The sequence below is a fragment of the Meleagris gallopavo genome, chromosome 7, assembly GCF_000146605.3.
Source record: "Meleagris gallopavo isolate NT-WF06-2002-E0010 breed Aviagen turkey brand Nicholas breeding stock chromosome 7, Turkey_5.1, whole genome shotgun sequence".
NCBI classification, from domain to species: domain Eukaryota; kingdom Metazoa; phylum Chordata; class Aves; order Galliformes; family Phasianidae; genus Meleagris; species Meleagris gallopavo.
This window is the reverse complement of record NC_015017.2, coordinates 29574940-29602879: the sequence shown is the minus strand read 5'-3', so window position 1 is coordinate 29602879 and position 27940 is coordinate 29574940. Positions and strand designations below refer to the sequence as shown.

Sequence of the window (27940 nt, the reverse complement as noted above, 5' to 3'; positions counted from 1 at the left end):
TTTTTTGTCATCTGGATTCAAATCTGAAAACACACCAGCTGAGCTCCTGCTGTTTGTATGGTTGTAATGCAGTTCTTAACCAGGAATCCCAGTGTGCCTGCAGTCCTGCAGTACCCCCAAGCAGTACTGGGATGGCAGCACCTTCAGCCACCCCCTTTGATACAGTGGAAGCTCTGATCACTTTGTAACAGATCATTAAGATTCATCTGCTCTGTCTTGCAGGTAAATTTGGTGCAAACTTTTCACAGCCTTACCAAAAGAACACTTGAGTCATACCAAGGTTGCTGGGAGGAGAAGCAAGGGATACAGTTTTGCAAGAGACATCCATAGTTGATCATTTTTTTGTTGCTGTTAAGATCCTGTAAGAACTCAGTTTCCATTAAAATCACATTTTCCAAAGCAGCAAGGCACTTACCATATATTTGATGTGATCTGAGGTAAAATTACATCAACGGGTGCCTTACACCCAACTAAGGCAGGATACACACATTCTGTAGGGGAAGGCAGTGACTCCTTCACCATTTCTGTCATCTGAAATAACACAGAAAAATTATTAGATTAACTGTCACACGACTGAATACAAGAAAGACTAAGAAATGTGAACCAAAGCACTTCTTACTAAACACTTCTTTGAGCTCTTAAATTTAGGGTTACGAGATCCTGGGGACAGAAATCCTTTGGTTGGAGTGGTAATAGGCTGGATAGAAAAAGAGGAAAAAAATCTCTCAGGATTGTAAGAACTCAATTAATTTTCACTTTCTAGCTACCTAGCTTAGAGCACGTAGGCCTGCAGAGCAACAGAATGAACCACAGAATAAACCCGTTACAGCTAGTTCTTAAACTTACCCATGTTCTACTCTTTGCTCTTACAACTGTCTGCAAGGAACTACGGGCACATGTTACAGCTAGCTACGTCACTCTGACAAACTGAAGACTTATGACATGCAAAAAAAAATAAAGTTACCTTAGTCTGAATATTAGATAAGATTTTAAGACTTCGTGAAGACGGTGAAGAATGGGATCTAATGACAGGACTTCTCCTGTCTATGTCATCAGCCAGTCCTTCTTGATAAATAGGATTTGCAAAAGAGACCCGACGAATCTGTTGTCAGAGAGAAGTAGTTTTTATAGCATGAACCACTACAGTCTGCTGAAGGGAGTGTGACGAGACAAAAATAACTCCTTTTGAAATGGAAAAAGTCACTGAAATTCCTGAACGACTCCATTCAAGGACTGAAGCCATGATTACAATGGCTTCTGCTGAAGGAAACATTTTGTGTTTCCCAAAAAATCCACTGGTAAGATGCTGATTGTGCAGTGGCATTTGTTCCACTGCAACTCCTGCAGGAAGAGCAGCCATTGGGGCTGTTCTGAAACCAAACCTCCCAAGCTCCCAGTAATACAAGCCTGCTGATGTCTGTGCATTACAAAAATATCTACAGGCCCTTCTCTTCAGCGTACCTTCCTTTACAAACGAAAAAATTAAGTTGATAACTGCAGGTATTTGGAACTCACTGCACTGCAAGCACTGTTACTGATGCGTTACGAACAGAATGAGCCATATCACAGAACAAAGTGCACGGTACCTTATTAGCAGGTGACAAGGAATCATCCTCCTGGTGCCTTTTTACCCCTCTCTTCAAAATACTGGTGGATGGAGAAGCTGAAGGAGACCACGTGCAGCGTGCCTGCACTCCGCTGGGGCTCTCATTAACCGAAATGAAAGAATTCAGACCTTCTGGCTTCTGAGGCGAATCTGCACTCTGATTTTTTACTACATCTTCGTTGCCTACAGCCATATTCTCAGGCCCTGTAACCTCAGCTTCCAGCAGTTCGTCTCCCATCTCGTTGTCTGGAGTAATGCAAACTTCTCCCAGAGCGCTCTCAGCTTCCTCCTTGCTGTCCTGATTGCTTTCTAGCTCATCCATCTGTTTTGTCTCAGGTTTGCTACCATCAGCCAACACCTCAGGGATCTCCTCCATTTCCCCATGCTCGCTTTTTTCTTCTTTTTCTACCGCTGCCTTTTCCTCACTTTGATCCCCTCCAACCACAGAGCTGTCACCGGGCTCATCCGAAGCACACTCAGACACAGACACACACTGCTCAGCTCTGTCACTCTCATCAACTTCTTCTTTCACTTCTATTTCCATTACAGGATCGCTAATTTCACCTGCTGTACATGCTGGATTCTCTACCTTTTCTTCTGTAACACCAGAATTTCCTTGCAGATGATCTTCACGTGTTCTCTCTCTTTCCAAGCTCAACATACCGGGTTCCTTAGCAGGAGGCAGCGGTGTGCTCATGGCACAAGGTGTGATGGACAAACTCTCCTCCAGATTCGAGCTGCCAGACACCTCTGCTGCACTGACAGCTGTCTGAACCGGGGTGGTCTGGGGCTCAATCAGTTCACGAGGATCCTCATTTTTTGACTCACTGAGTGATGTTTGCTGCTTCGCCCTTTTCGAGCAGCAGTCACAGCTCTTTACTTTTCTCACCCTTTTGCTTCTCTTGTGCTGGCAGTCCTGCATTTGTGCAGAGGAAAGGTCACTACCTGACGCGTCCGCTCCTTGTGCAATCTCAGGCTGAACACTCAAACACTGTTCCACAGATCCTTGCTTTTCAGTGCATTTATTTTCCTCTCCTTTCAAAACGTCGTCAGACACGCGCGGGTCACTGAAAGATTCTGTCAACATACCACCAGCTTTGCTTTGTTCCACGCTTGCCATCTGTGTACTGGGTGAAATCTTTGAGCTGGCAGATCCCTCAGCTTCGCCAGCACCTGCAAGCAGTACTTGATTTTTCACATCAGATGGTGCAGGCATCAGTGCTGTATGTGTGATGACTTCACTGCTTAATTCGCTTTCATTCATCCCCGATAGATGCTTACTTTCATCTACTTGGGAAGACACCTCGTGGCTTTGGCTTTCTAGCTGGACATCCTTCCATTTACCTTCAAGAGAATCACTTTTATTTTTTGTTTTTCCAGATCTTTTCTTTAAACTTTCCTTCTTGGTCTCAGAGCCATCAGCCTCTGCGTTTTCTATGCTGGAAAGCAATCCCTGTGAACTCCTCCTGGTGTGGTACCGTGGCCGTTCCCTTTTCTTCTCACCTGCTGTGTCTGAGCTGCAGTCCTGACTGTCCGTGTCACTCTTCAATGCATCCTCTGGCTTCCTAGCACTTCTGTTTGCCTCCTCATCAGCACCCTTTGGAGCAGAAGGCTCCTTTGAGCCCAAGGCCTCTGCAGCACTTCTCTCAGGCAGGCCGCTTTCTTTTTTGACTGCATATTCTGAAGCTTTCCCACAAACTGCTTTCTGCTTCTGGGATGCATCCTCTTTAGTCTGGGGCACCTTCTTTTGCAGAGCTTTTTCATCTTCTTTACGTCTGTCTTTTCTTTGGTAGCCATCTTCCTTATCCTGACTACCTGCTACCATTTCTGCATTTTCTGACCGTCGTCTCGAAGAACGTCTCAGTATTTTCTGACTAAGAGATGCATGTGGGCCCTGACTACCATCACCTGTTACCTGCTCAGAGGACACAGCCACCTTCGGGGGTGTATTTTCCTTAGAATCCATTTCGAGTGCCCGGACCTTTTCTATTTCTGCTATTACACCTTCAGTTTTTTTGATTTCTGGCTCTGTAGAGCTGACAGGTTGGGGCTGAGCAGTGAGAATACGCTCCGTGTCTTCCACTGAACAAGTTGGAGGACTATTTTCCATGCTATTGGAAACAGAAGTCTCCTGCGCTCTTTTTTCTTGTTCTGAGTTAGTTAACAACTTGGACTGTTGATTTCCATGCTGCTCCATCTTACTCTGTCTGCGTGTCAGCCTTCGTTTTGCAGCAGAAATTTGCTCAGCTTGCGAAGACTTTTTATTCTCTTCCCCAGACTTCCCTGGCTTATGACCAGTCTTGCATATGTTTGTATTTCCTTGTTTATCTGGCACAGGAGCACTTCGAGACATCTCTGATGCTCTGTTTAATGCCGAAGGGCTGAAGGGCCTGCTCTCTGAACTGTCAAACTTCTCCAGTGTAATAAAAGATTGCCGCCGGCTCGCAGGCTGTGGCGTTCCAGAGATCACATCACTTGAAGCAGAACTGCTACTGACATTTGAAATGTTTTCATTCCCTACTAAGGATTCCTTTGAAGCTGTTTCTGTATGACTTTTTCCTAATCCCTCTCCAACTGATGACTCCTCTTCAATGATTCCAGTTGTATCATCCCTTTGCAATCCTCCCTCGCTGTTTAAAATTGAGTTCTTCTCTATGTGAGCAGCAGACTTCTCTTTCACATCCTCCAGAGAATTATCCACCTTGCAGGCCCCCGTGACTCCATTTGAATCAGCAATACAGCTTTCACTCCTTTCATTTTCTTCCTGTTCCAAAAACAGCAAATTCTGGTTTTGCTATTATATAAAAAAGTACTTCTTCTGATTACCTTATGATGTGCCCGCCCTGTTGTGTCCCCCAGCAGAACCACAGCAGGGCTGATGCTGGCAGGGCCCTGCATTCCATCTGGGCCAACCCCTGCCCCAGACCTATCCTAACAGCTCCACACCCTTCTCGTGCTGGGGAACTCAAAATCAGCCACTCCATGTTTTCTCCTCACAAAATGCTTTTTTCTTTCATAAAATTTACTATTTAATCCCCCTGGAGCCCTTGCAGCTTCAACCAAAAGCAGTTCAGAATAAGAAAGCACAGCTCAACTGTTTAAGCACAGCAATATAGCAATAAAAGCACCAAAGCAATATAGAAAAGTCTTCTCGTTGGTATCTAAGCCTGAGAAGAGTTACAGGAAAACATGAAGTATTCAAATTACATCTGCTGGCAGAAAAGGTTATGAAACAAGTCAACAAGAGTTAGTTTCCTAGCTTTGTGCTTGCAGAGCAGCACTACAGTAAGTCACAGTTCAGTCTGTGCTGCTGTTAATTCCCTGTAAGTCCCACGGTACCTGTAGCTCTGTAACAAAACGACTTAAATACACCCTTGTGGAACTGACCACATAAATCCTCGTGCCTTGAAATTAAGCTCAAGCATTTAATAACAGACCCTTTGTTATGTAAAGTAGAACACAGCAGAAAGAACACTGCAAGCAGTACCAGATTGAAACCTGTTGATGAGAATGATACAAATCTCAAGAGCTACCAGTGTGTGCCACAGTTATGTAAGCCTGGGCCCCAACTACGCAGAAATGGAACAGACAGGAAGCCCAGGAAACAATGTATTCTTACAGGTTAATCAATATGGAAAATGAAACTATTATTGTCAGCAGATACATCCTGGGTATGTTCTGTTGTTGATTTTTTTGCTTTCCAAAGGAATCTAAAAAGGACTTCTTAATCAAAGACAGGAACCAAGGAGTTTTGCCATTACCAGAGCTACCAATACAAAGAAAGCATTACCAACACGGTTATAATTCTGATATCTTAACTCCCATTAGACATTGAGAAATTACCTGAGGATTGTTTTTAATATCTTCTTTTGCATTTTCTATTAAAGATGACTTTTCCCTAAAATAAAAGTTAATTAAATTAGAAGTGCTGAAAAAAAAAAAAAAGAAAGAAAGGGGACACCTTTAATGCATATACTGCCCCCCCTTACTTACAAAGAATCTTCCTGGCTCTGAGTATATTGAGAAAATAAGGTAGTATCTTGTGATGAGTCTAAATTGTTGTACATAGCAGGAATACCAATTCTGAAACAAAACCAGAAATGATTAAGTTGGAATATTTAAAAAATATATATATTGGATGAGAGTGGGTAGTATGATGTATCACAAGACAGCAAATTCTCAATATGAGGTTGACTTCTAAACTCTTAAGACTACTCAAACAGCAACATGCATTACAGTATGGATTGCTGTAAAAGAACCAATGCAGCATGTACCGAGTATCAGGAGACTCTGTAAGCACACATCCCACTCCACACTCTGGAAAAGAAAAGACACAGTATTGCTATCTGCCACTGCAACCTCACAATCCAACTGGAAAAAGAAACAAAGTGGATGTGGATCACCATTTATCCCCTGAATTGAGAACTACAATTTTCACCCGCACCAAATCTAGTTCCAACCATGCTTATGGGTCTATGTGTAGGTAATAAAGAGCTGTGGGCAGGATTGTGCAAAAAATTCATCAGCACAAGCTGACTACGTAATCCAACTGTGTTCCTGTAAAACACAACTGCACACAAGGCTTGCTTGTACTCTTTTAGCAACCATCTGTCTGAAGATCCTAGAGTTATTTTCTCGCAGAGAAAGACAGAATAATTCTAAGATTCCCTTCTTACTAAGTTGAGTTTTTGGAATATCCTGATTTCTGATATGCTGCTGACAAAAAAAGTTCTCTTTCAAAGCTAAGAGTTTTTCCTGCAGATCAGGTGAGAACTCCCTTTTAATTCCACAAATCAGAAAAAATGTCAGCTTTAACTCACATTGCAAGAGTCGTGAGGTACAAACGTACCTCCAAGCATCAAACAGATAACAGAGCATATTTAATCCAAGTAGGAAATGTAGAACAGAGAATAACGTGATTGCTTTAAGACAGTAAAGCAAGGAACTTTGTTAGCTCTAAATGTTTTAACTTGAAAGAAAGACAAGGAAATAATTACACACAGTAGTCTGAAATACAGGAACTGAAGTTATGTCTATTTGATGTATCTAACAAAATGACATTTCACACTGAGTTTAAAAGAATGAATGACAAACCTCTTTGACCTAAACACTTCTTTTTGATGTTCTGTCAATATCCTTGCTTTTGTTTCTGGGGGAATGAATACAAAATCAACAGATTTCTCTTCTTCCAGAAGTACGTCACTTTTAGGCTTTGAAGCTGAAAACTCCAATTTCAACTATAGAAAGATTGAAAAAAAAAAAACCCAACCTGGATTAGAAACGAAGTAGTGGAACTGAAAACTGCTTCGTAGTTCAGGTAGAGCCAACCAGAATGAAACAGCTTTCAGATCAGCACAGTTCTCTCAGCACGCTGAATCAGCACACACCCCTCAGTAGATGCTGACTGCATTGAAAGAACTGCTGGACGTGACTTAAGGATGCCAAAAACAAGCCAGTATCATTTCTTTTTCTCAGGCATATTTACCCATTTTGACAGCTGTCAACTGCAGGCTTAGGAAGGAATGTAAAAGCTCTGTTTGAGCACGATCCCTGCCACCTTAATCTATCAGGAGTTGGTTTATCACTGAATATATGGCTAAGCAGAAAAATCAGTTAAATCACAGTGGTGCTATGCATGGCTGTAATGCTGCTTGAAGCACTTGTTTCCTCTGCATCAGCATCACACAAAAATGAATACCAGTGTTCATATGGAGAACAAACAGCACGTCTGCTTAACCACCAGAAGGGAGCTGTGCAGTTGCAGTCAAATGGCAAAGTACTGAATATCAATAAATTCCCACACAGAGAAATATCAAGACAGCAGCCTTCCAGAACTTGAAGGGAACTTACAAGGAGAAGGGAGACTGACTTCTCTCATGGTCTGAAAGTGACAGGACAATGGGGGAATGATTTTAAACGAGGGAGATTGAGGTTAGATGTTAGGGAGACATTTTTTACTCAGAGGATGGTGAGGCACCTGCACAGGCTGCCCAGAGAGGTTGTGGATGCCCAATGCCTGGAGGCACTCAAGGCCAGGCTGCATTGGTGGAACTCTGCCCACAGCAGGGAGTTGGAACGAGGTGGTTTTTAAGGTCCCTCACAACCTAAGTCATTCTATGACTCTGTGATCCATCAGGCACAGCCTTCCATGACCCCTCTTTAAAACTCAACCTGTGAACTTACTAGAGATTGATAGAGAATTCAAACAAACAAACAAAAAAAAGTAACAAAGTGTGCTCTACAGTTTGATTTATAAGGAAAAAAAATTCAAGTAATTTATTAATTCTAGCTCAGACTGTCCAAAAGAATAACAGGTTTTGATTGTCACACTTATCAGTAAACACCTCACCTTCGCAGACGTGACTTGCACATTATCAGACTTGTCCTTTACTTCATGTTTTAGTTCACTTGCCTGGGCCAATATAGAGTCTCGTTTCTGACCCAAGTTTACTTCCATCCCGCTCAGTTTTGCATCCCACTGGGAGTTTTCTGCCTATTCAAATAAAAATATAGTGAATATATTGTATGAAGCAACTTCAAGCTCAAACCCACCAAGATGTATTCATTACTACAGCTGATCACACTCATTTTCATCTAAATTATGTAGAGAACTTAAAAACATCATTATTTTGAGCAAGCTCATAGAAGTCCAGGTTTAAAATGCATAAACTGAGGCAGTTTAGTCTTCTGTTGAGTGTTTACACAGCACGGCTTACCATCAGAAACATGAAGTAATTGCAAGCCAATTCCACTGAAAAAAAAAAATCAAAACTGACCTTTGCAGTACCTTCTGAGTAATTCCCAAGACATTACACACAATTAAACATCCACAGGGTCAACAAAATATTTACCTCATCAGAGAACGGGCCGCTTTGTTCGTCAGCTATCTCAATGCTTTCAAAACCAGGCAGCAAGAGTGGCATTTTCTGTTTGGCTTGGCTTAACACGGGTCTGTTCAACAAAACAATTCAGGCTTATGAGAAGCATGCAGTAATACCAGCAGGTACCCAGCTGGCAGTACAGGCAGAATGTGAACTGTACCCATAACAATGCTAACGCGTGGTATGTAACCTGAGATCTGCAATACTTCCAAGAAAGAGCCCTGTAGAATTAAATTAAGTGAGTCTAAAATAGGTTACTAGGTATATAAGCAGGAGGGGGAATGGCTGTTTACAAGGGTGGACAGTGATACGACAAGGGGGAATGAGACAGGGGAGGTTTAGGTTGGATATGAGGAGGAAGTTTTTGAGCCAGAGGGTGGTGAGGCACTGGAACAGGTTGCCCAAGGAGGCTGTGGATGCCCCATCCCTGCAGGCATTCAAGGCCAGGCTGGATGTGGCTCTGGGCAGCCTGGGCTGCTGGTTGGCGACCTGCACACAGCAGGGGGTTGGAGCTGGATGAGCACTGTGGGCCTTTGCAACCCAGGTCATATGATTCCCTGAACACTCTTCCAAGCTCTCTAGAACCACATATTTACAACACCCTTCATAAGTAAGCAACATACTGTGTTTTCTTTCCACAATCACATCCATCACTAAGTGTAGCTCTTACACTCAGAGAAGACCTCCTGAGTGCTGCAGTGACCTTTTTATGCTTTGCTCCAGAACAATTCACACACCATGTATACAAAAACAAAAACGTATCTTACTTTAATTCTTCAGGGTACGTCAGTGATGCAGCCTTAGCAAATGTTGCATTCCAGAAGTTGGCACACTGTTTGCGTATCTGTTTGCTCTTATGCTGAAATACTACACAGAGCAATGGAGAAAGCTGCTCCAGCAGCTCACTGTCATAGCAGCCCATGCAGTGGGACTGTAAACACAGGATAATCTCAGCCAGGAGTTTTTCAAGCTGAGAAAGGGAAGAAGCAATATGTACATTTTTATTTTTTATTTTTTTTAAGTTTTCATTTAAATATTGCACATATTTTCTATTTAAAACTTGTGATTTCAGAAAAAAACAACAGGCAATAACAGCCTGAACAAATCAATTTAGAAACCACTCCACAGAACAAGTCTCTCTAAAGCTTACATTCCCTTGTCTTAGTTATTGCCCTAATTCAGCATGGTTTAAAAATTAAATCTCTACCTTCACTATAATTTTGTTCAGAATCCATGATGAACAGAAAAACCCCAACACAGCCCTTACATCTCCCCAACCCCAACTACTTCTCTACCAAACTCACCTTGCTGTTAAGATTACTGTATGCTTTAGGCACATCAGCAAGCCTGCCAAAACAAAAAAAGGTATGAAATATTTTGCTCTCATTTACCCCAAGAGTTAAACAGAGACTCTCAACCACTGCACACTGTGTTTTAATGCACAACTCAGTGAAGTAATGCTGTGAAACCCACTGCACTGTTTTTAAGTTGCCTGAACTAAGTATTTAAAGGAAGGTTATCCTTGAGCTTCCACTGATAGATGCTAAGAACTAATGGAAAGACTAACAATTAGTACAAACTTGCTATTAATAAACAATTACAAGTGTTGGGGCTTTTCTGGGGATGTTGAGGAGGCTCCCAAGTCTGTATTTGTTTGCATATGCCTTCCCTCAAAAAAAAAACCAACACAAAACCCAATGCTCATTTCTCCTATTTAATGAGTAACTGCACAAAAGATGATACAAAGCAAGACAGATAAGATGGGAGATGGAGAGGTGGTGTTCAACCCAACCCTCACAGAGGAACAAATGGATTTTTGCTGACAGGGACTCAGATTTTAGAGCAGCAGCCCTGCTTCAAATGTCAGTTAACAGCCACAAAACCACATTTCCAGGCTGACCAGAAGCGTGCTACCCTATCCTCCCTCTTCCCAAGAGGCTGGAAGCTGTACTGCATTCATCTCCTTATCCTGAACAAAGTCTTCACGCCCTGTATCATCTACAGATCAGAATCTATCCCCTGGCAGCCCCTCCCACCAAGTCCATCCTAAATCCCACCCTATTCTAAGAAGAAAAGCCATGAAGGATTAAAATAAGAAAACCCCAGATCAAAACAAAAACCAAAGAAAACAAGCACGCAGCAAACAAATATTTCTTCTCTCTGCTTAAAAACTAATGATTCTACTGCACTTCAACTAATTCTGATTGAAGTAGAAGGTGCCCTGAAAGCTGTCAGACTTTGAAGCTGAAAGTTCTTACTGTCCTAGCATCAGCCTAGCATTAAAGCTCTGAAAACCCTGAGCCATGTTTAAATACACTGTGTGCTACAGACTACACAACGTTTCACTGCTATGCAGCAATGCAGTGAGTTCAGTTTTCCAACCATTATTTAAATACTCACTTGGTTTTTTCATAAAACACTGCCAGTGGTTTTGAAAAAACTGCAAACATGGTCCCAATCACCGAAGGCAAAGAAACGTGGCTGATGATGTTGTGAAGAACAGCAATGACTGAATGACCAACAGATGCCAATGGTTCTGGGCAGATTTCTTTAGAACTGAGAGCATGAAAGGAGTCCAGTAACATCACCAGGAGCTTGAAGAGGGAGGAGAGCTTCCCAAGGGGTTCCCTTTTCTTCTTAGACCAGTCAGTAGGTGTCTGTGGAGCTAATATTAAAAGAGAAATATGTATTTTTTCCCATACAACCAACACACATCACAAAAAAACACATCTTAACTTCCTTTCTACATGGGAAACACGACTTTGATTCCTAAACTACACCTACATAGGAAGTTTTGAACCAGATCTAAAAGAAAACATACACTTCCCAATGCATAACTTTATCATACTATTACAGACACAGCTCTTACTCCTTTTATTTATATTTACTGCTCAACCTAATGACTGTTTTTAAGCATCTTTAATGCTTCCTTGCAGAAGAGAGCAGCCACACCAGAGCTGTTAGCTAGTAGGTGTGAATTCAGGCAAGGGGGAGGGAATGGGAGCTACCAAGCTTCATTCAGAGTGAAGTCTCCATCATGTTTTTGCTCATCAGTATCCCCCATTAAAGCATTTCATTCTTTCAGCAGCCCAGCATTATGTCCCATTACTATAAGACATTCAGCTAGGGCAGAGAAATTATGAAAAACATCGAGTTTCATACTGAATTAATTCATTTATTCATTATAATTCATTTAATTCATTAATTCATTAATTCATTAATTCAAGTTCTTTAGATTTTTTTTTTTGTCAATTCCTTATTAGGTAAGATGCAAAGTGTATGCTGACTACTGATATCCTACAGCCATCACTTCCACCTCCATCAACTTTAATTTTCAACAAAACCTGAAAGAAACCAACAGAAAACTCCAAGATTCAAGTATTTACTTACATCTATTTTTTGGCTGATATTTAATACCATAGGGTGCAAAGTTGATGCAGTCCACCATAACTGCCACAACATGGGTGAGACCATCCAGCATTACAGACATCTGAGGAGGAAACAGAATTCATCAGCAAAGCCCCAACAAGCTACAGTGGCAGAAAAACAGTGCTGGGCACAGCAGTGCTAAATGGCTTTTAGGTTTAAAAGAAGGCATGAAGTTTTTGTGCACTGTCAGGTGAGACAAAGATCAGCTTGCATAAATGTATTTTAGAACAGACTTAAGATTCAGACTTCCCATCTGTACAAGTAATACTAAGAATATATATAATCCAAGGAAGAGAAACAGTAAGAGCAGCTGTAAGGTACATAGGTCAATATTAAGCAGAACATGCAACCAAACCTCAGTGTGCCTACGTTCAGCCACTGGACTCAATCTGATCTTCAGGAAAGTCACTGTAGCATAGCAGCAAGATTTGCATGGAAAGAACTACATTCAGGAAGCACAAGTCATTGCTAGTGCATACAAAGATGCATTTTGAGCATCTTCTTCCAGTTCACCTCAAACCCTTGTAAATAATAAAGAACTCTGCTTGGTTTTACAAGGGAACATTGATGACAGGAGCCAAAAAAAGTCTGCATCACTGTAACTTCCATATTGAAGCCTTCCACTGCTCAGGTTCAACCTAATGAGTCATTTTTTAATTTTTGACAACTGAATTTTATCAATCAGGATAGAGCAGCATCAAATGAAAGTGTTATATTCCAAAGCTAATATTTTCAAATTCTGTTTTCCTATTTGTTTCTTCCTCTTACAGTATTTTTGTCAGAAGATGCTCAACTTGCCCTCACAAAGGATTTTACCTCCTGAAGCCAATATTCACTGACACCTACAGACACTGCTTCCCTACAACATGCCTTTGCACACAGGGAAGAGATGCTGCTCCCTCTTCCATAAGCTTTACTGACAAAATCTACATTTTAGTATGCAAAGCTGACAGTACCAGAGGCACAGAGCAAAAGATGCCCTCTGAACACTCCACTACCCTCCTTCCTCACCAAAACCCCTCTGTGGCATTTGTTAATTCAACCTAAAGGTACACCTTGCATACAAAACTTCACCCAAACCATATTTGCCATAACTATGACATTCACCAAACCAGCACTACTTAAATGCTTACAAGTCCTAAGACTCAACTTACCTTAACATTCAAGTACTACAATTTATTTTTACTCCTTTCTTCCAATCCATTTCTAGTTCAGCTCCCAGCAGTAAAATGAAACAGCTTTAAGCCAGACACAAAACACTTTAAATTACAGCAATGACTCCATTAAAGTTTACAACGGATTCTTGCACAACTCTGTCACTTAAAAGGTTTGCTGAAGTATTTCTATAGTTCAATACCACTGGTTTATACTCACTACTGGAGTTTCACCTTCTAGCCCAGATATTATTTTGGCACACAGTTCTTCACAGCACAGGTTTTCTTCTGCTGTTGCAACCAAAGCAGCACAGCGAGCAAATGCTCTGTACAGGTCTGACCAAGCACGAAGCAAGGATTTCATAGTTGGCTTTAACAAAAAAAAGAGGAAGTTTATAAGTATCAACCTCTGAGTATAGAGATAAAGACTTTATTTTAAATGTTCTGCTATCAAAACTTGAATTTCAGTCTCAAAGCAGTGGTCTAATGTATGTGCATGCTGGTAAAAGCAGCTCCACTCTGAGATGAGCCAGCACTTAGCAATTTTAGTATAACTCACACTGCTTCTGATCAGCATCAGTGTTGACAGTTACCTGTGGAAATTCCTGATCAGGAAAGATATGGGATACTGGTAGCAACAGAGCATTATAGACAGCATTGAAGTTGTGCTCCAGAGCGTCACCTTGATTTACTTCGTTAGTCTGCAATGAGAAAAATGCACTGATGAAGCAAACTACAGAACTTTAATGACAAATTATGTCATTCTGAATGCATTTGTTTGGAACGTGGAAGTTGCACAAGCTAAATAGCCAACTGTGTTTTTAAATTAGCTACTTCTCTGTTCAGAGCTCATGTTGATCTTATTATTTAACAGGCAAAAAGCATTTTTAAGAACTACCAGAATAATCCCTTAATCTAAGGGAAAAAAAAGAGTATGAAATTGCATGTTGTAACTATTTTTGCTGCAGTGATGCCTACCTACATAAGACACCTAACATAGCTTATGACAGACACTCTTGAGACTTCCACAACCCTTAACTGCATGATGGTTAGCTCAATGTTTCCTACACTGCAATGTATTGAACCTGTTGAATAGGACTGTTGACATCACTGCAAACATTCACACTAAGGCTGCACACATTCCAGTCCCATACACAGCACCACAGCTTATATAATTTCATGATCACAGCAAGCACCTTCTAAAAGCACAAGAAGAGAAAGTATAAGCACAGAATTTCGGTGGCTGTGTTTTGGGGTGTGGGAGAGTGCTGGGAAAGAGGACAGAAAAGTCACCATACCCGATTAATCCAGTCAGTCAGTGGGTTAACAACAATACTCCACATCCTCCAAAGATGCTCCTTGTTTTCCACCTGCTTGGTGTTCTGATCAATAACACACAGCAGAGATTCACTGAAAGCCAATGGAGATGTAGGCCCAGATAAAACGTAGCGCATCAGAGTTTCCAGAATGATGAAGAATCTAGGGAAGGAAAGTTAAAAAAGGTGAGAGACTTCCTCAGCTGAAGTTAGGAAAAGAATTCTAGACAGTCTTCAACTCTAAGGGACCTTGTTATTGAAACAAAAACCCTTAAGAAACAACACATACCTCTCATCTGTCACACACCACTCCAAGAGGTTGTTATGGAAAGGCAGCTGAATTAAGAACAAAGCTGGTGTTCCCTTGTAAAAGGAATTGAAGAGGTCAAAACAAGAAATGCATTGATCAAATGAAACAGCTGTCTCACTTCAGCGTGCATGCACCTTCTGTAAGCCAGGAATTTACCACTGTATTAACAGTTGTCAGAAACTGTAAATTCTAACACTTCAAAGCAAAAAATCAGAGGCAAACGCTGGAGAACGAAACTACTGCTTAGATGGGATTGTGAGGGAAGTGCAGTTATACTACAGCTGAAGTAATTAAACACCTTTAAAAAGCTACAGGCTTTGCAGTACTTAATCACCATGTCCTTGAACAACACGTGAGGACAGGTGTGCATCGTGCAAACACTGCAACACAAGTAAAAAGTACAGCTCTGATCAAATACTCTGCACATCTGCACACACAGCACCCTAACACCTTGAACCATAAGGACAGACAAGGAAGGATGCCAGACTTACATTTAGAAGATCCATATCAGCAATCTGATAAGCTGGTGATCCCAATACTTTGGGAGGTAATTCCTTCACAGTAATATCAATGAGGGACTAAGGTAAGGAGGGGAAAAGAAGAAAATGTCATTGCTTTTTTTTTTTCTTTTGAGGTAACTACTATTAGATGCAACACCACAAACTACAAGTTACAAATGGTAACAACTGCTTCCCTTTAGTAAAAGGACCAAATGCACTGTAAAAGCAGCAGTCATTTAAAACAGAAGGTGCTGCTAAGTCACATACCCACCCTCAACACTGCTGCCAAGTCTGGAAGACACTTCTTAAGAAAGAAGCCCTTAAGGAGCACTAGGTCGTTAGATCAGAATGGCTTACAGTTCACACCAAACATATTGGACATTAAGGGGCCATTCTGATAAATTAATCTGATAAAAGATGCAAGAGACTACCACCAATCAGAACACAGAGAATCGAATAGAAATTAGATTGAAAGAAGTAAAAACACAACCCCAACCTACCAGTATTTTCTGCACAGGAAGAGAATTTGATCTAACAATGTTTTTTAAGGCCTGGAGCAACATAGTCAGCACTTCTGATCCTTGCTTTTCTTTCTTATTACCTGGAATAAAGTGTACTTATAGTTAGAGCAGAACAAAGTAATGGTCATCAACCATTATTTAAAGCTTAAATGCAATGGACCATAAGAAATTTTGTGTGCATTTATAAACATATATCAGACCAACAACTCAGGTACCACGTCTCTCTGAAAGGCAGCGTAAGCAAAACATCTCAATTAAATAATCCCTAATTTTTTAAGTAAAATGGAAACGCCTTCCTGCTATTAACATTCAACTTTGACAATTTAAAAAAGTAGCTGATATGTGAAGTTTTGGAGGCAGCCAAGCAACACACAATTTCTGAATGCTGTAATCATAAACGCTATGAAGCACTCCTTTATCAAGACACTTTAAACAAGAGTATCTGTAAAGAGATTTATGTATCTGTAAAGAGATTATAAGCAATGATTTGCTACAAAATAGAAAATGACTAGGGAAAAAAAGAGGTAGACAATCACCTAACAAGTAATTCATACTACTGTGAGCAATACACCAAATACTGAGGAGTGATCTTAATAATAAAGTCCTGGTGCAGAATCATTTTGGGTTTTTTTTGTCAATAAAAGAAGTTCAAATGCTTCTGTGTCAGTGCTAATGGAACACTGCTGCAGCCACGTGCCACCGTGCCTCCCTGACAAGCCTCCATGAGTCAAACTGGTTTTGATCATTTTGGATTTGGGCACACAGATGAGAGAGATCAGTTGCAAAAACAACTGCTGCTGATGCCTAAAAGCTGCTCTTTCCAGCAATGAAACAAGTATTTCTTAAGGCCGTAGTAACATAAGAAAAAGTACACTTCTTACCTGATTCAATAGCTGTTTTCACATGCCCATTTATGTCCTTCCAGATATTATTCAGCATTGATTCTACAAGATAACAGTATTCCCATTAACTTTGCAATGAAAGCATTAAAGAAAGTTTAAATACACACTGGCTTAAACCACCGATGTGAGCAGGAACTGAAATAAGCTTCAGAACCAAGTTCTGTTTAAGTAACAACAGCAGTGGAATATTACAGAAAGCAAACATTTCTTCCTTATGTTTTCCTCCCCAGCATCATTTGCAGAAAGGCAATAAAATTTCACCACTAAATTCTTACCAGGAACTTCTTTTCCAACTGCAATAAATCCATCCTGAACTGCATTTATAAATGTGCTGGCGTGCTTACAAAAAAAGGATGGGCTGCTGATCAGGGGGTGCTGGAGAGGCTCTAGGAGGAGAACAAAGCCAGGTCTGTAAGTCTGTTATTTCACAGCCTACCTTTAAGATAAGCCTTAAAAAGAAAGCAGCAGCATGCATACGTAAAGCTTTTTACACAATTAAAAACAACTTCCAGTATGCAAGATGACAGCAAACACTTATAAATACTTAAAGTGTTTTATAGATGTCTTTTTAAACCCAAAGTGATTCATTTCACATTATGCAAAAGTACATTGAAAAAAACAACAAACTCATGTACCTAAACTAAGCACAAGTTTGTTTCGCTTTGCAAAATCCAAAACTTCTGGTCCCATCAAGAAGTGAAGCAGCATTTCAATTCCCAGAAGCTGAATGGAAGGAATTGCCACTGGTCCTGCAGTACTGGAATTCAAGTTCATCCTTGGTGTGGCTGGACTTGCAAATGGATAAGGACCTAAGGAGGGGGAAATTAAGAATAAAATGCCTTGTATTTCTTTTATAATAAGTGAGAGGAAAGATCCAGTAGACCAAAATCCCACACTAGTAACAAGGGTAAGTCACAGAATAGGGTTGGCTGGAGGAGCCTCTAGCAGTCTGATTTTAAGAAGGCACTTCTATTCGAAGCAGCATTTAACATCACAGTAATAACCACAGGTTTTGAAAGTACATGCCTTCCAAAAGCTGCATCAAAGCCAAAGACATCAGACTTGGTTTTGGGAACAGAAGTTGCCAGGGAAGCTGTGGCTACAGAGCACATTAGAAACACTACACTACATACACACACCTGAAACACCCACACAATGAATTTGAGGCTTCTAATTATGGCAGCTAGAATTACCTAAGCTGAATGCTAGGCTTTCCATGCAGAGGAGAGGCAGTTCCTCATCAAACACTTCGTGTAAGGCTCAGTTAATACGACTTCACACGTACTTGCATTAAGAAGGTTACTGATATATTCATGATCACTGCATTACTATTCAGAAATAGTACTGAAAATGCCCCAGAACTGAGACTGGGACAGAAAAGGAGCACTTATCAACACAAAAAGCAAAATTTCAACTCAAAGCTCCTTTGCAAAAGTGAGTGCAAACTGGGGACACAAAGGACTGATCCTCCACACAGTTTGATGGGCATGATTCTGTAAACATGGGATGCTGCCTGCAACAGCCTCAATTTTAACCAGTGTAAATCACCACCTCTGGAGTTGTCTGCATGCTCATCTCAGTAACAAATCAAATGAAAAAGCACAAACACATTACACAAAACACCTCTAGCTCCTACATTTAGGATACAGGTGAAACAGCCTTGTCCTTCCATACCTGGTTTCTGTGGAGGGTTTGCTAAATTGGGATTGGATGGCACACGTGAGGGAGTTCCTTGTAGTGCAGCAGAAGAATCTACACTTAGAGTGCTCTGGATTAATGGTATGCAGACCTGCAAAGATACCAAATCCCAATGAAAATGAGTATGACAAACAAGCCATAAGCCAGAAAGAACCCGTGTACTGTGATTACCAGACTGTACTGCTGCTCACAGCATCAGTTTTCAGTGTGCTTATAAGACAAGTAAACTGATACACAAATGGATAGAGAAAACAAGAATTATTGGATTCATGCTGGAAAAATCCATCTGTATTCTGCGTAAAAGGGTAGGTAATTTTTTATTTACTCTCATGCTGGATTTGATAAAACTCAGAATCCTGGTAGAAACATTCTCTTCATTATAATGTGAGTGCTAATGAAACACCTGGGTCATTTTCTTATGATCTCTCTCAATATTTTGTCATCTTTTCAGTATGTGCTTCCTATGGTGGACTTGTACAAGCACAGTGAAAGAACAACACAGCCCCCATATAACCTGCCCACGTTTGTTACTGCTGAGCACCAAGTGCAGACTTCTACTAAGATGCCCTTATCCATGTAAATCCATTATCAAAATCTTTCAGAATTGAAAAAGCAATTGTAAGCATCTATAATATGCTATATGTGTGTATAGCATACACCCACAAGGCAGCCTTGGTTCCTTAAGACAGTTTTATTTTAATAATATTAGAAAAGGGAAAAGCAAGTACAGAAAAAGCTATGGTAACAAGGAGCAGACTTAGCATAGTTGCTTAACTAATGTTGAGTGTGCAAAACTATGACAATTTTCAGCTTTATTACCTGTTCAAAGTTAGCAGGCAGCTGAGGTCCCAGCCTCATGAGTAGATACCACCAGACCTCCAGCTTTGTCAGTGCCAAAGCCTCTGTCCTCACGTGGATTGAGCTGAGTGGCTGCATCAGCAATTTCAGCCTTTTAGCACTGCACAAAATATCTTGAAGGAGAAAAAAAAAAAAGGTATTTGAAGCAATGTAATTAAATGATTAAATTGCAAAACGACCAAAACGAAACTTCTAAATTCACGTTCCTTCTTAACCTTTTAGCTCAAAACATAAAAACACTTCCCAGAATTAAAATCCTTTGTCACCACATTGATCTTTCAGACCATTTTACTGCTGAGTGTTGTCTGGAATGACCTTGAAATTAGAAGGCATCTTCTTCCAGTCTGAAATCTACTGAATACCAATTTAAGCAGAAGGAAGTTCACTTTTGCTTGTGATGTTAGAGTAATATCTATCACTGCAGAAGAAATACACAGGCTCAGAAGGCTTGGTTTTAACTGCAGAATGAGTATGGCATGCTGAGGCCACAAGTGATCTAGAACTGAGGCAGAAATAGCCTAGCATGCTTGGACATACATTTGCCAAAGCCTAACAAGCACTCAGAGAAAAATGCTTACAGCTCTGCAGCATCACAAGCTGTCTACCTACAACTTCTCCCAGACTGCTGACAGATTGCTTTTACAGCATGCAATCCTTATGAGCCATGGTGAAACAATCCACATAACACCAGCATTGCTACATGGATGTTATTTTCTGCTAGAACCACCTCTTTGTTAATTCATCTATGGAAACAGTGACCAGATGGAAAACAAATCAGTACAACAACTTAAATTTGTCTAAACAAAGAACTGTTAGCTGCTTGTTCTGGACAGAAAGTACAATCAAGGTAAATATTTGGGGTGTTGTGATACATGCTGGACTTCTTTAGGTCTCAGTCACACCTTTTCAAAAGATTTCAAAAGGTATTTTTATCTTCACATCTTCAAGAATACTGAAGAACTGCTCTCCTCAGTTAATCCATGCAGCACAAGATCAGATATGCATGGCTTTTGTCTCCAGTTCACTGCAGACAGTTTGGCTCAATTGAAGTGTTACAAACAAAGCTATCTAATTTTACCCATTTCTCCTAGTAGCAAAATTAAGATAGAACTACTGATCAAAAACTTTTCCTGACAGCATATAATGCTACATCCATACCACCTTATATACGTAGTTTTGACCTCTAATAAAGAAGGAAACACTACCACAGAATCACAGAATGGCCTGGGTTGCAAAGGCCCACAGTGCTCATCCAGTTCCAACCCCCTGCTGTGTGCAGGTCACCAACCAGCAGCCCAGGCTGCCCAGAGCCACATCCAGCCTGGCCTTGAATGCCTGCAGGGATGGGGCATCCACAGCCTCCTTGGGCAACCTGTTCCAGTGCCTCACCACCCTCTGAGGAAAATATATGCTCTTTCAGTTACATACAGTGACTACTCAAAACAATTCAGGTTAATTTTTTTTTTTTTAAACCTACCTGGATTTAGAGCAAAATTATCTATTAGACTCTTCCATGCAATGAAAGCTATTTTCTTGACCACTGGTGAGCCACTACGGAATCCAAGTTCCTCCAGCTGCAGCAAGAATTGATGAAACTGCCACTACGATGCAGAGTCTGAAAACAGAGAAGTTCACCAAGTTACAATGATGTGGTCAAGAACACAGTCAGAACTCCTTGGAGAAGCAGAGTCACTGCTTCTCTGCTTACCTTCCCAAGTAACTTGACAAACAGTGGCCACAGCTTTAATACATACGTCTCATTTTTGGTAGAAAATAATTTCTGAAGTTCTGAAATTAATTTCTGTAGATAGAAAGAAAAATTTATAAAAGGAATACATTCAAATCATTTTAAAAGCTACGTCCTCAAAGCAATGACACCTGCAAGGACACAACCAACCTGTTATTTCTAGATCAGAAAGGCATCACTTTGTACCACACAGCATTTGCTGTTGAGTCAGTCAAACACTGCTGCCACACAGTTACCTTCTTTCTCGAAAGGAAGAGCTGGCTGCAATTACTGATCCTTAATTACTTGTAGCCTCTCTAACTTGCTTAGCTTGAGGTAGGGGACATGAAATTGCAGTTCATCACTTACAATCGTAAGGAAGAAACCAGATCATGCAATCATCATGGAATCACAGAATGGTTTGGCTGGAAGGGACTTCAAGGATCATGAAACTCCAACCCCCTGCCACAAGCAGGGCCACCAACCTCCACGTTTCACACCAGCCCAGGCTGCCCAGGGCCCCATCCAGCCTGGCCTTGAACACCTCCAAGGATGGACGGGGCATCCACAGCCTCTCTGGGCAGCTGTTCAGCACCTCACCACTCTTGTAATAAAGAACTTCCCCCTGACATCCAACCTCAATCTTCCCTCCTTCAACATAAAACCATTTCCCCTTGTCCTGCTCTTATCTACCCTTGTAAAAAGTTGACTCCCCTCCTATTTATAGGCTCCCTTTAGGTACTGGAAGGCTTCAAAGAGGTAAGTAAATTCTCTTCAAGAAACAACTGAAGTGTTATGATGCTATTTACGAGCTAATGCTGTCCAGGCAGGACATTAAACATTTAAATATTTTTCCTCACCAATAACTGTTAGAAATGGTTTTCAGTGGTCATATTCTTACCTTGTTATTTTTCTGTCAGAACTGCTGTCATCATAAAGTTGCTGCCAACACACAAAGGCAGCAAAAAATGACTCTCTAGACAAGACACATCCTCAACCCCTGATCACTACTGCTTTCTCTAGACAAAAGGCACAGCACTTCCACCTACCGTGGTCATCAGATGCTCAGTTACAGCTGCCACCTCCTGCTGTTTCTGGAGCAGCAGTGGCATGCCTATCTCCAGCGCAGTGGCACCTCGTAACTGCACTTTGTGAGCTGAATGGACAACCAAAGGGATGATCAGCTTTGCCCACCTCACAGCCTCTTTTCCCATCTGGGCTGGAGCTTGCTCCATTAAGCTGAAATCAGAAAGCAAACAGACATATTGGTCACATACCCAAAGGTGGTCTTAGTATAACCAATTAATGTTCTAGTTCAACTTCTGACGCACAGGAAGTCATCCTAAATATTTTAGAACATCAGACTTCAACCTAAAACTGCAGTACTGAGGTGTATTTCCACCTCCCCAGAAGGAGAACTGACATTACAGCTGTCCTTCCTGTTCTACCACTACTTTCTGGGCATCTGAGCTGAAAGGAAAGCCAACACAAAATACGTAAAAAACAAAAGAAAGCATCATTAAGTGTAGTGCTGCACCACTAAGTGTGGTGTTCTCCACAAAAATCTGTAACACATCTCAAATTTGCAAGAGAGTGAAGTGCAGTTATGGAAATGCAGATAGCTGAAAAAGGACAACCAGGTGATAATATCCAACTTCTGTGCTAGACAAAACTGATGTATTAAGCATAAAATAAGCAAATAGTTACTCCAACTGTTTCGCTTTAAATTGTAATTGCAGTTCAAGTCAGATGCAGAAAGTTAATTTCTTCCCTCACAGAGATATAATCTGAACATACTCACTAATAAAGAAACTAAACGAAGGCAAAATGTAACTATTCTAGCACTGCTGACCAAAACAATGCACTCATGGAAAAGCCTGCTTTGGAAATAATCAGTGCTCTCATGTTTTTTAAGCAACAAGGAAAGACACTTTTAAACACAAACCCATTCACTGGCCAAGAACTTCCCAACCACATGGGAAATGAACATAGAACAAAAGAACACAGTGTAAGAAGGGCACAACAGGCTCTAGAAACGATTCTCAAGAAGCCATTAAAAATAAAAGCAGTGAAAGTTTATCTGAATATTGGCTGCCTTCTGTGTCAAAATCAGCTGTCACATAACCATAAGCAGAATATTTTGCAAATGAAGCAGTTCAGAACTACTGGGAAAGAGACAGAAATGGTAGTTTGCACAGTTTCACTGCTCTACTGATTGTAACAGAAGAAGATATGACAAGGAGGAATGGTTTTAAAGTGAGACAGGGGAGGTTTAGGTTGGATATTAGGAGGAAGTTTTTCAGCCAGAGGGTGGTGAGGCACTGGAACAGGTTGCCCAAGGAGGCTGTGGATGCCCCATCCCTGCAGGCAGTCAAGGCCAGGCTGGATGTGGCTCTGGGCAGCCTGGGCTGCTGGTTGGTGACCTGCACACAGCAGGGGGTTGGAACTGGATGAGCACAGTGGGCCTTTGCAACCCAGGCCATTCTGTGATTCCATAAGTGGTGGACACTGAACATTCAGAGCCACCAAGATCTGGTTTCAATAGTTTCCCAACCACCACCATGGTTAGCCATTCAGCACTGCCCCCACGTACCGTATAACAACATTCAGTGCTTCATACTCCACAATCATAGACTGTACATCTCCTTTAGTAAGTATGGTTTCCAGCGTAGAAATAAGACTGGACACCTGAGGAAATACAAGAGACCTCAGTATGTAAATACAGATACTTAATGAGCAGCTGGAATCACACAACTCCCTTTCCCATTATAGAGCTCTGTGTCTGGATTACAACAGCTCTGGTTCTAAGATCAGAGCTCCAGCCAAGCAGGAGTGTTTATAACGTTTCTCTCCCATGCTGCTTTGCTGGTATTTCACAGAATCACCAACACTGCAGCCTCACCCTCAAAAGCAGCAAATTTTCAGCTTTTTCCTCCATCGGAAAACCCTTACAATTCTTTCAAGAGCTTAAGGCCCACATTTCCCATCAGATTCAAAAGCTACTGAGTGCGCAGTAACCGAGAGATTGCCCGTCTCCTCTCCCTCACAACGGGGCTACAAAACCATTGAGAGACATACCTCCTTTTTAATAATTTCAGAAGGAAACGTCTGCTTAGAGATCACCCAAAGTGCTCGAGTGCGAGTGTTTTTGTCTGAAGTCTTCACAGCAATGCTGTTCAACGTGGAAAGCAAATCTTCTACTTCAGATGCTGAAAGCAGAATGCAGCACTCATTGCTTATGCTACTTCTTGGCAAGCTTCAGGTCACTTTGCTCATTTAGCATTAGTAGAACAAGTACATCTATTCAGCCAGTCTGAGTGTGACTCAATGCTCTAAACGTTGCTTTCCAGTAATTTTTGGAGTTTCTCTCAAAATAACTTGATAGAAAAGCTCAGAATAGCAGTATCTGTATGTATTACTATAATGTGCTCTAAATATGGTATCCTAAGAAATCAAAAAACCATAAAGCTAGAGGATGAATCCACCTAAAAAGATCCAGAACTGAAGATTCAATACTAAGTTACTCAGAACTTCTGGGATTTCAAGTGAATACATCAATTCTTTGTAAAGTCAACTCTGCTGCTGCACGGGGGTATTAAAAAAGCAACTGAAGTCTACAAAAGGCTTCACTGGAGTCACTGTCCCTGGTGGGGCTCAAGAAACATCTTGATGTTCCACTGAGGGTTTAGTGGGGAAATACTGGTGTAGGTGGAGGGTTGGACTTGATGATCTTGGAGGCCTTTTCCAACCTTGGTGATTCTATGAAAGCTAGAGCTGAGCTAACAGTGAGCTGATAATACAAGATTAACACCAACACAGAACTTACAAGCAACTAGGAAGACAGATGAAAAACATGCATTTCTTTGAAATTCATCGTTAACGAAGCCTAATTTCTTACCAATTTGGCCCTCTTGGCTAAGTGGCCTCAGATCTGAGAAACACAAGGTCACACACTCGTTCGTGCTCTGACTGACAACTTTTCATCCTGTTTCTCTGACTCTCCACCTACTTTCAGGATCTAACAACCTCTAGCAAATCTGACTGCAGTTTACCAACCAGTTAAAAAAAAATAAAACATATATATGTGTATATATATATATATACAGGGGAAAGTAAAGGGACAACACTGAAAATGTGCTCTGATCATCCATTGGATTCCATTCTGTCTTCACCTCCCACCACAACACAACCTGCCCACCTTCTGCAAACCAAAGCTCAGGGCACACAGCTGATACCAGGCTGTTCCTCATCACATTTTTGGAACTGCCCAAGGAGGCTGTGGATGCCCCATCCCTGCAGGCATTCAAGGCCAGGCTGGATGTGGCTCTGGGCAGCCTGGGCTGCTGGTTGGGGACCCTGCACACAGCAGGGGGTTGGGACTGGATGAGCATTGAGGTCCTTTGCAACCCAGGCCTTTCTATGATCCTATGAACTGCATACAGCCAAATGAAAGCTGTAACAGGTAACTCCCAAAGCCCATCTTGCACAAGAAAGAACTAGCAACATCTCACACTGCTCACCATAGGGACAAAACTAATGTAATGTATCTGCCAAACTTAAGGAGCATGACACAGATTCACTTTACACCAGCAGTCACACTGAAGTTCATTTGCTTACCAGATAATTCAGAGGTGATCTTCGAATTAAAAACACAGAACCCCAAGGCTTGTAAAGCTGCGTTACTCAGCTCTGAATTTTCACTAGTAATGTGTGCCTGGAAAAACAAGAAAAGGTTATTTTTAATATATCTGTGTGTGCCCTGACTCACAAAACTAGACGTAAAGCATCAGCTGTCTCAATACCAACAGTTGTGCTGAATGAAGAGAGCTGTCAAAAGGTAAATGCCTGATGGAAAATGTAGGAAAGCTTTCCTGTTTACACACTCCAATCTGAGGTTCAGAAGATGTTTCTGTTCTCTGCAATTTAGGCATCCTTACTAAGTATGCATTGGCATCACGAGTTCTGTACTTCTTTGCTTGTTCACACACTGTCACCTGACTGCCTTAAAGCTTGTCTGAAATGTGGGGAAAAAAAAAAGGTGACCACAGTCCTTACACTGATCTACCAAAAAGAATAAAATAAAAGGACATTTAGCACAAATTCTGGAATCCTGAAGCTTTTCTAAAGGCAGACAGAACACACTGTATCTCTTCTGGAAAATGTTATTTGGCTGCACAGCACATACCTGCAGTCATCCAAGCCCCTTACAGAGTTTTTCAGTACAAATTCCTAACAGCGTGGAAAAGTTTTGCCCCCAAGCCCTTAATGCTGCTGTCAGCCTGCACTCTTCATTACACAGACTCACATTTGACTCTTAGCCCTTAACCCTGACCATCATTAAAACCTGTAACAGGTAACCCCCAAAGCCCATCTTGTTCACATACTGCCACTGGGCTGCCTTAAAACGTCTGAAAAAGTGGGGGGAAAAAAGGTGACCACAGTCCTTACACTAATTTACCAAAAAGAATAAAATAAAACGACCTGTAACAGGTAATCCCCAAAGCCCATCTTGCACAAGAATTAGCAACCTCTCATACTGCTCACCATAGGGACAAAACTAATGTATCATTTGGGTTTGTTCTTGAAGTAAACCGTGGAAAATCTAACAGAAAAGACATACCTTAAATACTCTGCAAAGTCGAGGAAAGTGTTTTCTGACTCCTGCAACGAATTCTTTGCCTTCCTCACCAGACAGGCGGCTTTAGGGGAAGAGGGGGAAAACAAGCAATGCTTTTATGTTATACATGTTACAGGCAACAAAACTTTAAACTTCCAATGCCCAACTCGTTGGCTGGCCTGGGAACAGTAATTATAGAGCTCCTTCTTCCCACAGGAAGCTCAAACACAGGAAGGTGAGCAGCACAGAGGGGCCGCACCGACCCTGTGAGCAACAACCGGGGAACAAAGTGAGGAAGAGGGGAGGTGTGAGGAGGAAACCCTTCATTCATAGGGGCTGCGGCCCCAGCTGTGTCCAGAGCTGCGGGCGCCCATTCCTGGAGATGCCTGTGGCCGTGGATGGGGATTGTTGGAAGGAAGGTAGGGCCATTCAGAGGGACCTCAACAGCTTGAAAGGTGGGCCCGGGTGAACCTGACAAGGTTCAACACAGCAAAGTGCAAGATTTAGCAGCTGGGCTGGAGGAATCCCAGGCATCCATACAGACTGGAAGGAGCGGTCCTTGGGAGTAGCCCTGCAGAGAAGGACCTGGGAGTCTTGATAGATGAAAAACTTAACATGAGCCAGCAGTGTGCCCTTGTGGCTCAGAAGGCAAAGGGTATCCTGGGCTCCATCAGAAGAGAGGTGGCCAGCAGGGACAGGGAGGTGATTTTCCCCCTCTACTCTCCTCTTGTGAGGTCCCATCTGGAGTACTGTGTCCAGGTCTGGAGCACCCAGTACAAGAAACACAGAGAGCTGTTGGAGAGGGTCCAGAGGAAGGCCACAAAGATGATAAGAGGGCTGGAGCACCTCCCCTACGACAGGCTGAGGGTGCTGGGCTTGTTCAGCCTGGAGAAAAGGTGGCTGAGGGGTGACCTCATTGCAGCCTTCCAGTACCTAAAGGGAGCCTACAGACGGGAGGGGAGTCAGCTTTTACAAGGGTAGATAACAGCGGGACAAGGGGAAATGGTTTTAAGTTGAGGGAGGGAAGACTGAGGTTGGATGTCAGGGGGAAGTTCTTTATTACAAGAGTGGTGAGGTGCTGGAACAGCTGCCCAGAGAGGCTGTGGATGCCCCGTCCATCCCTGGAGATGTTCAAGGCCAGGTTGGATGGGGCCCTGGGCAGCCTGGGCTGCTATGCAATGTGGAGGTTGGCGGCCCTGCATGTGGCAGGGGGTTGGAACTTCATGATCCTTGAGGTTCCTTCCAACCCAGCCATTCTGTGATTCTGTAAGATCCCTTCCAGCCCAACCGCTCCGGGTTTCCGCGATGCTAAGCACAGCCACCCGAAGACGCGGCCCGACAAACCCCGCACGCGACGTCTCAGCCCCCGGCGGCTCCCGGGCTCCGAGCAGCAAGGCGCAGCACGAGGCCCCTCACCTCCGC

At 42.0% G+C, this 27940-nt stretch overlaps 1 protein-coding gene across 1 annotated transcript; it reads right to left on the bottom strand.

The window, feature by feature from the left end:
• Positions 1–26602, bottom strand: RIF1 (replication timing regulatory factor 1; the record flags this gene model as incomplete). The annotated part of the gene is given in 32 exon segments (XM_019617284.1): positions 1–531; positions 620–697; positions 965–1102; positions 1587–4370; positions 5450–5504; positions 5600–5689; positions 6701–6843; positions 7956–8099; positions 8458–8557; positions 9255–9457; positions 9792–9834; positions 10888–11152; positions 11878–11977; positions 13291–13440; positions 13664–13771; positions 14369–14549; positions 14676–14749; positions 15188–15274; positions 15697–15797; positions 16599–16661; positions 16895–17005; positions 17255–17428; positions 18294–18408; positions 19137–19288; positions 20653–20760; positions 20763–20790; positions 20884–20976; positions 21951–22140; positions 23495–23589; positions 23980–24110; positions 25519–25615; positions 26522–26602. Coding segments are annotated over 32 exon segments (6402 nt in total), but the record flags the coding sequence as incomplete, so codon positions are not given.
• Positions 26603–27940: the final 1338 nt, after the last annotated feature.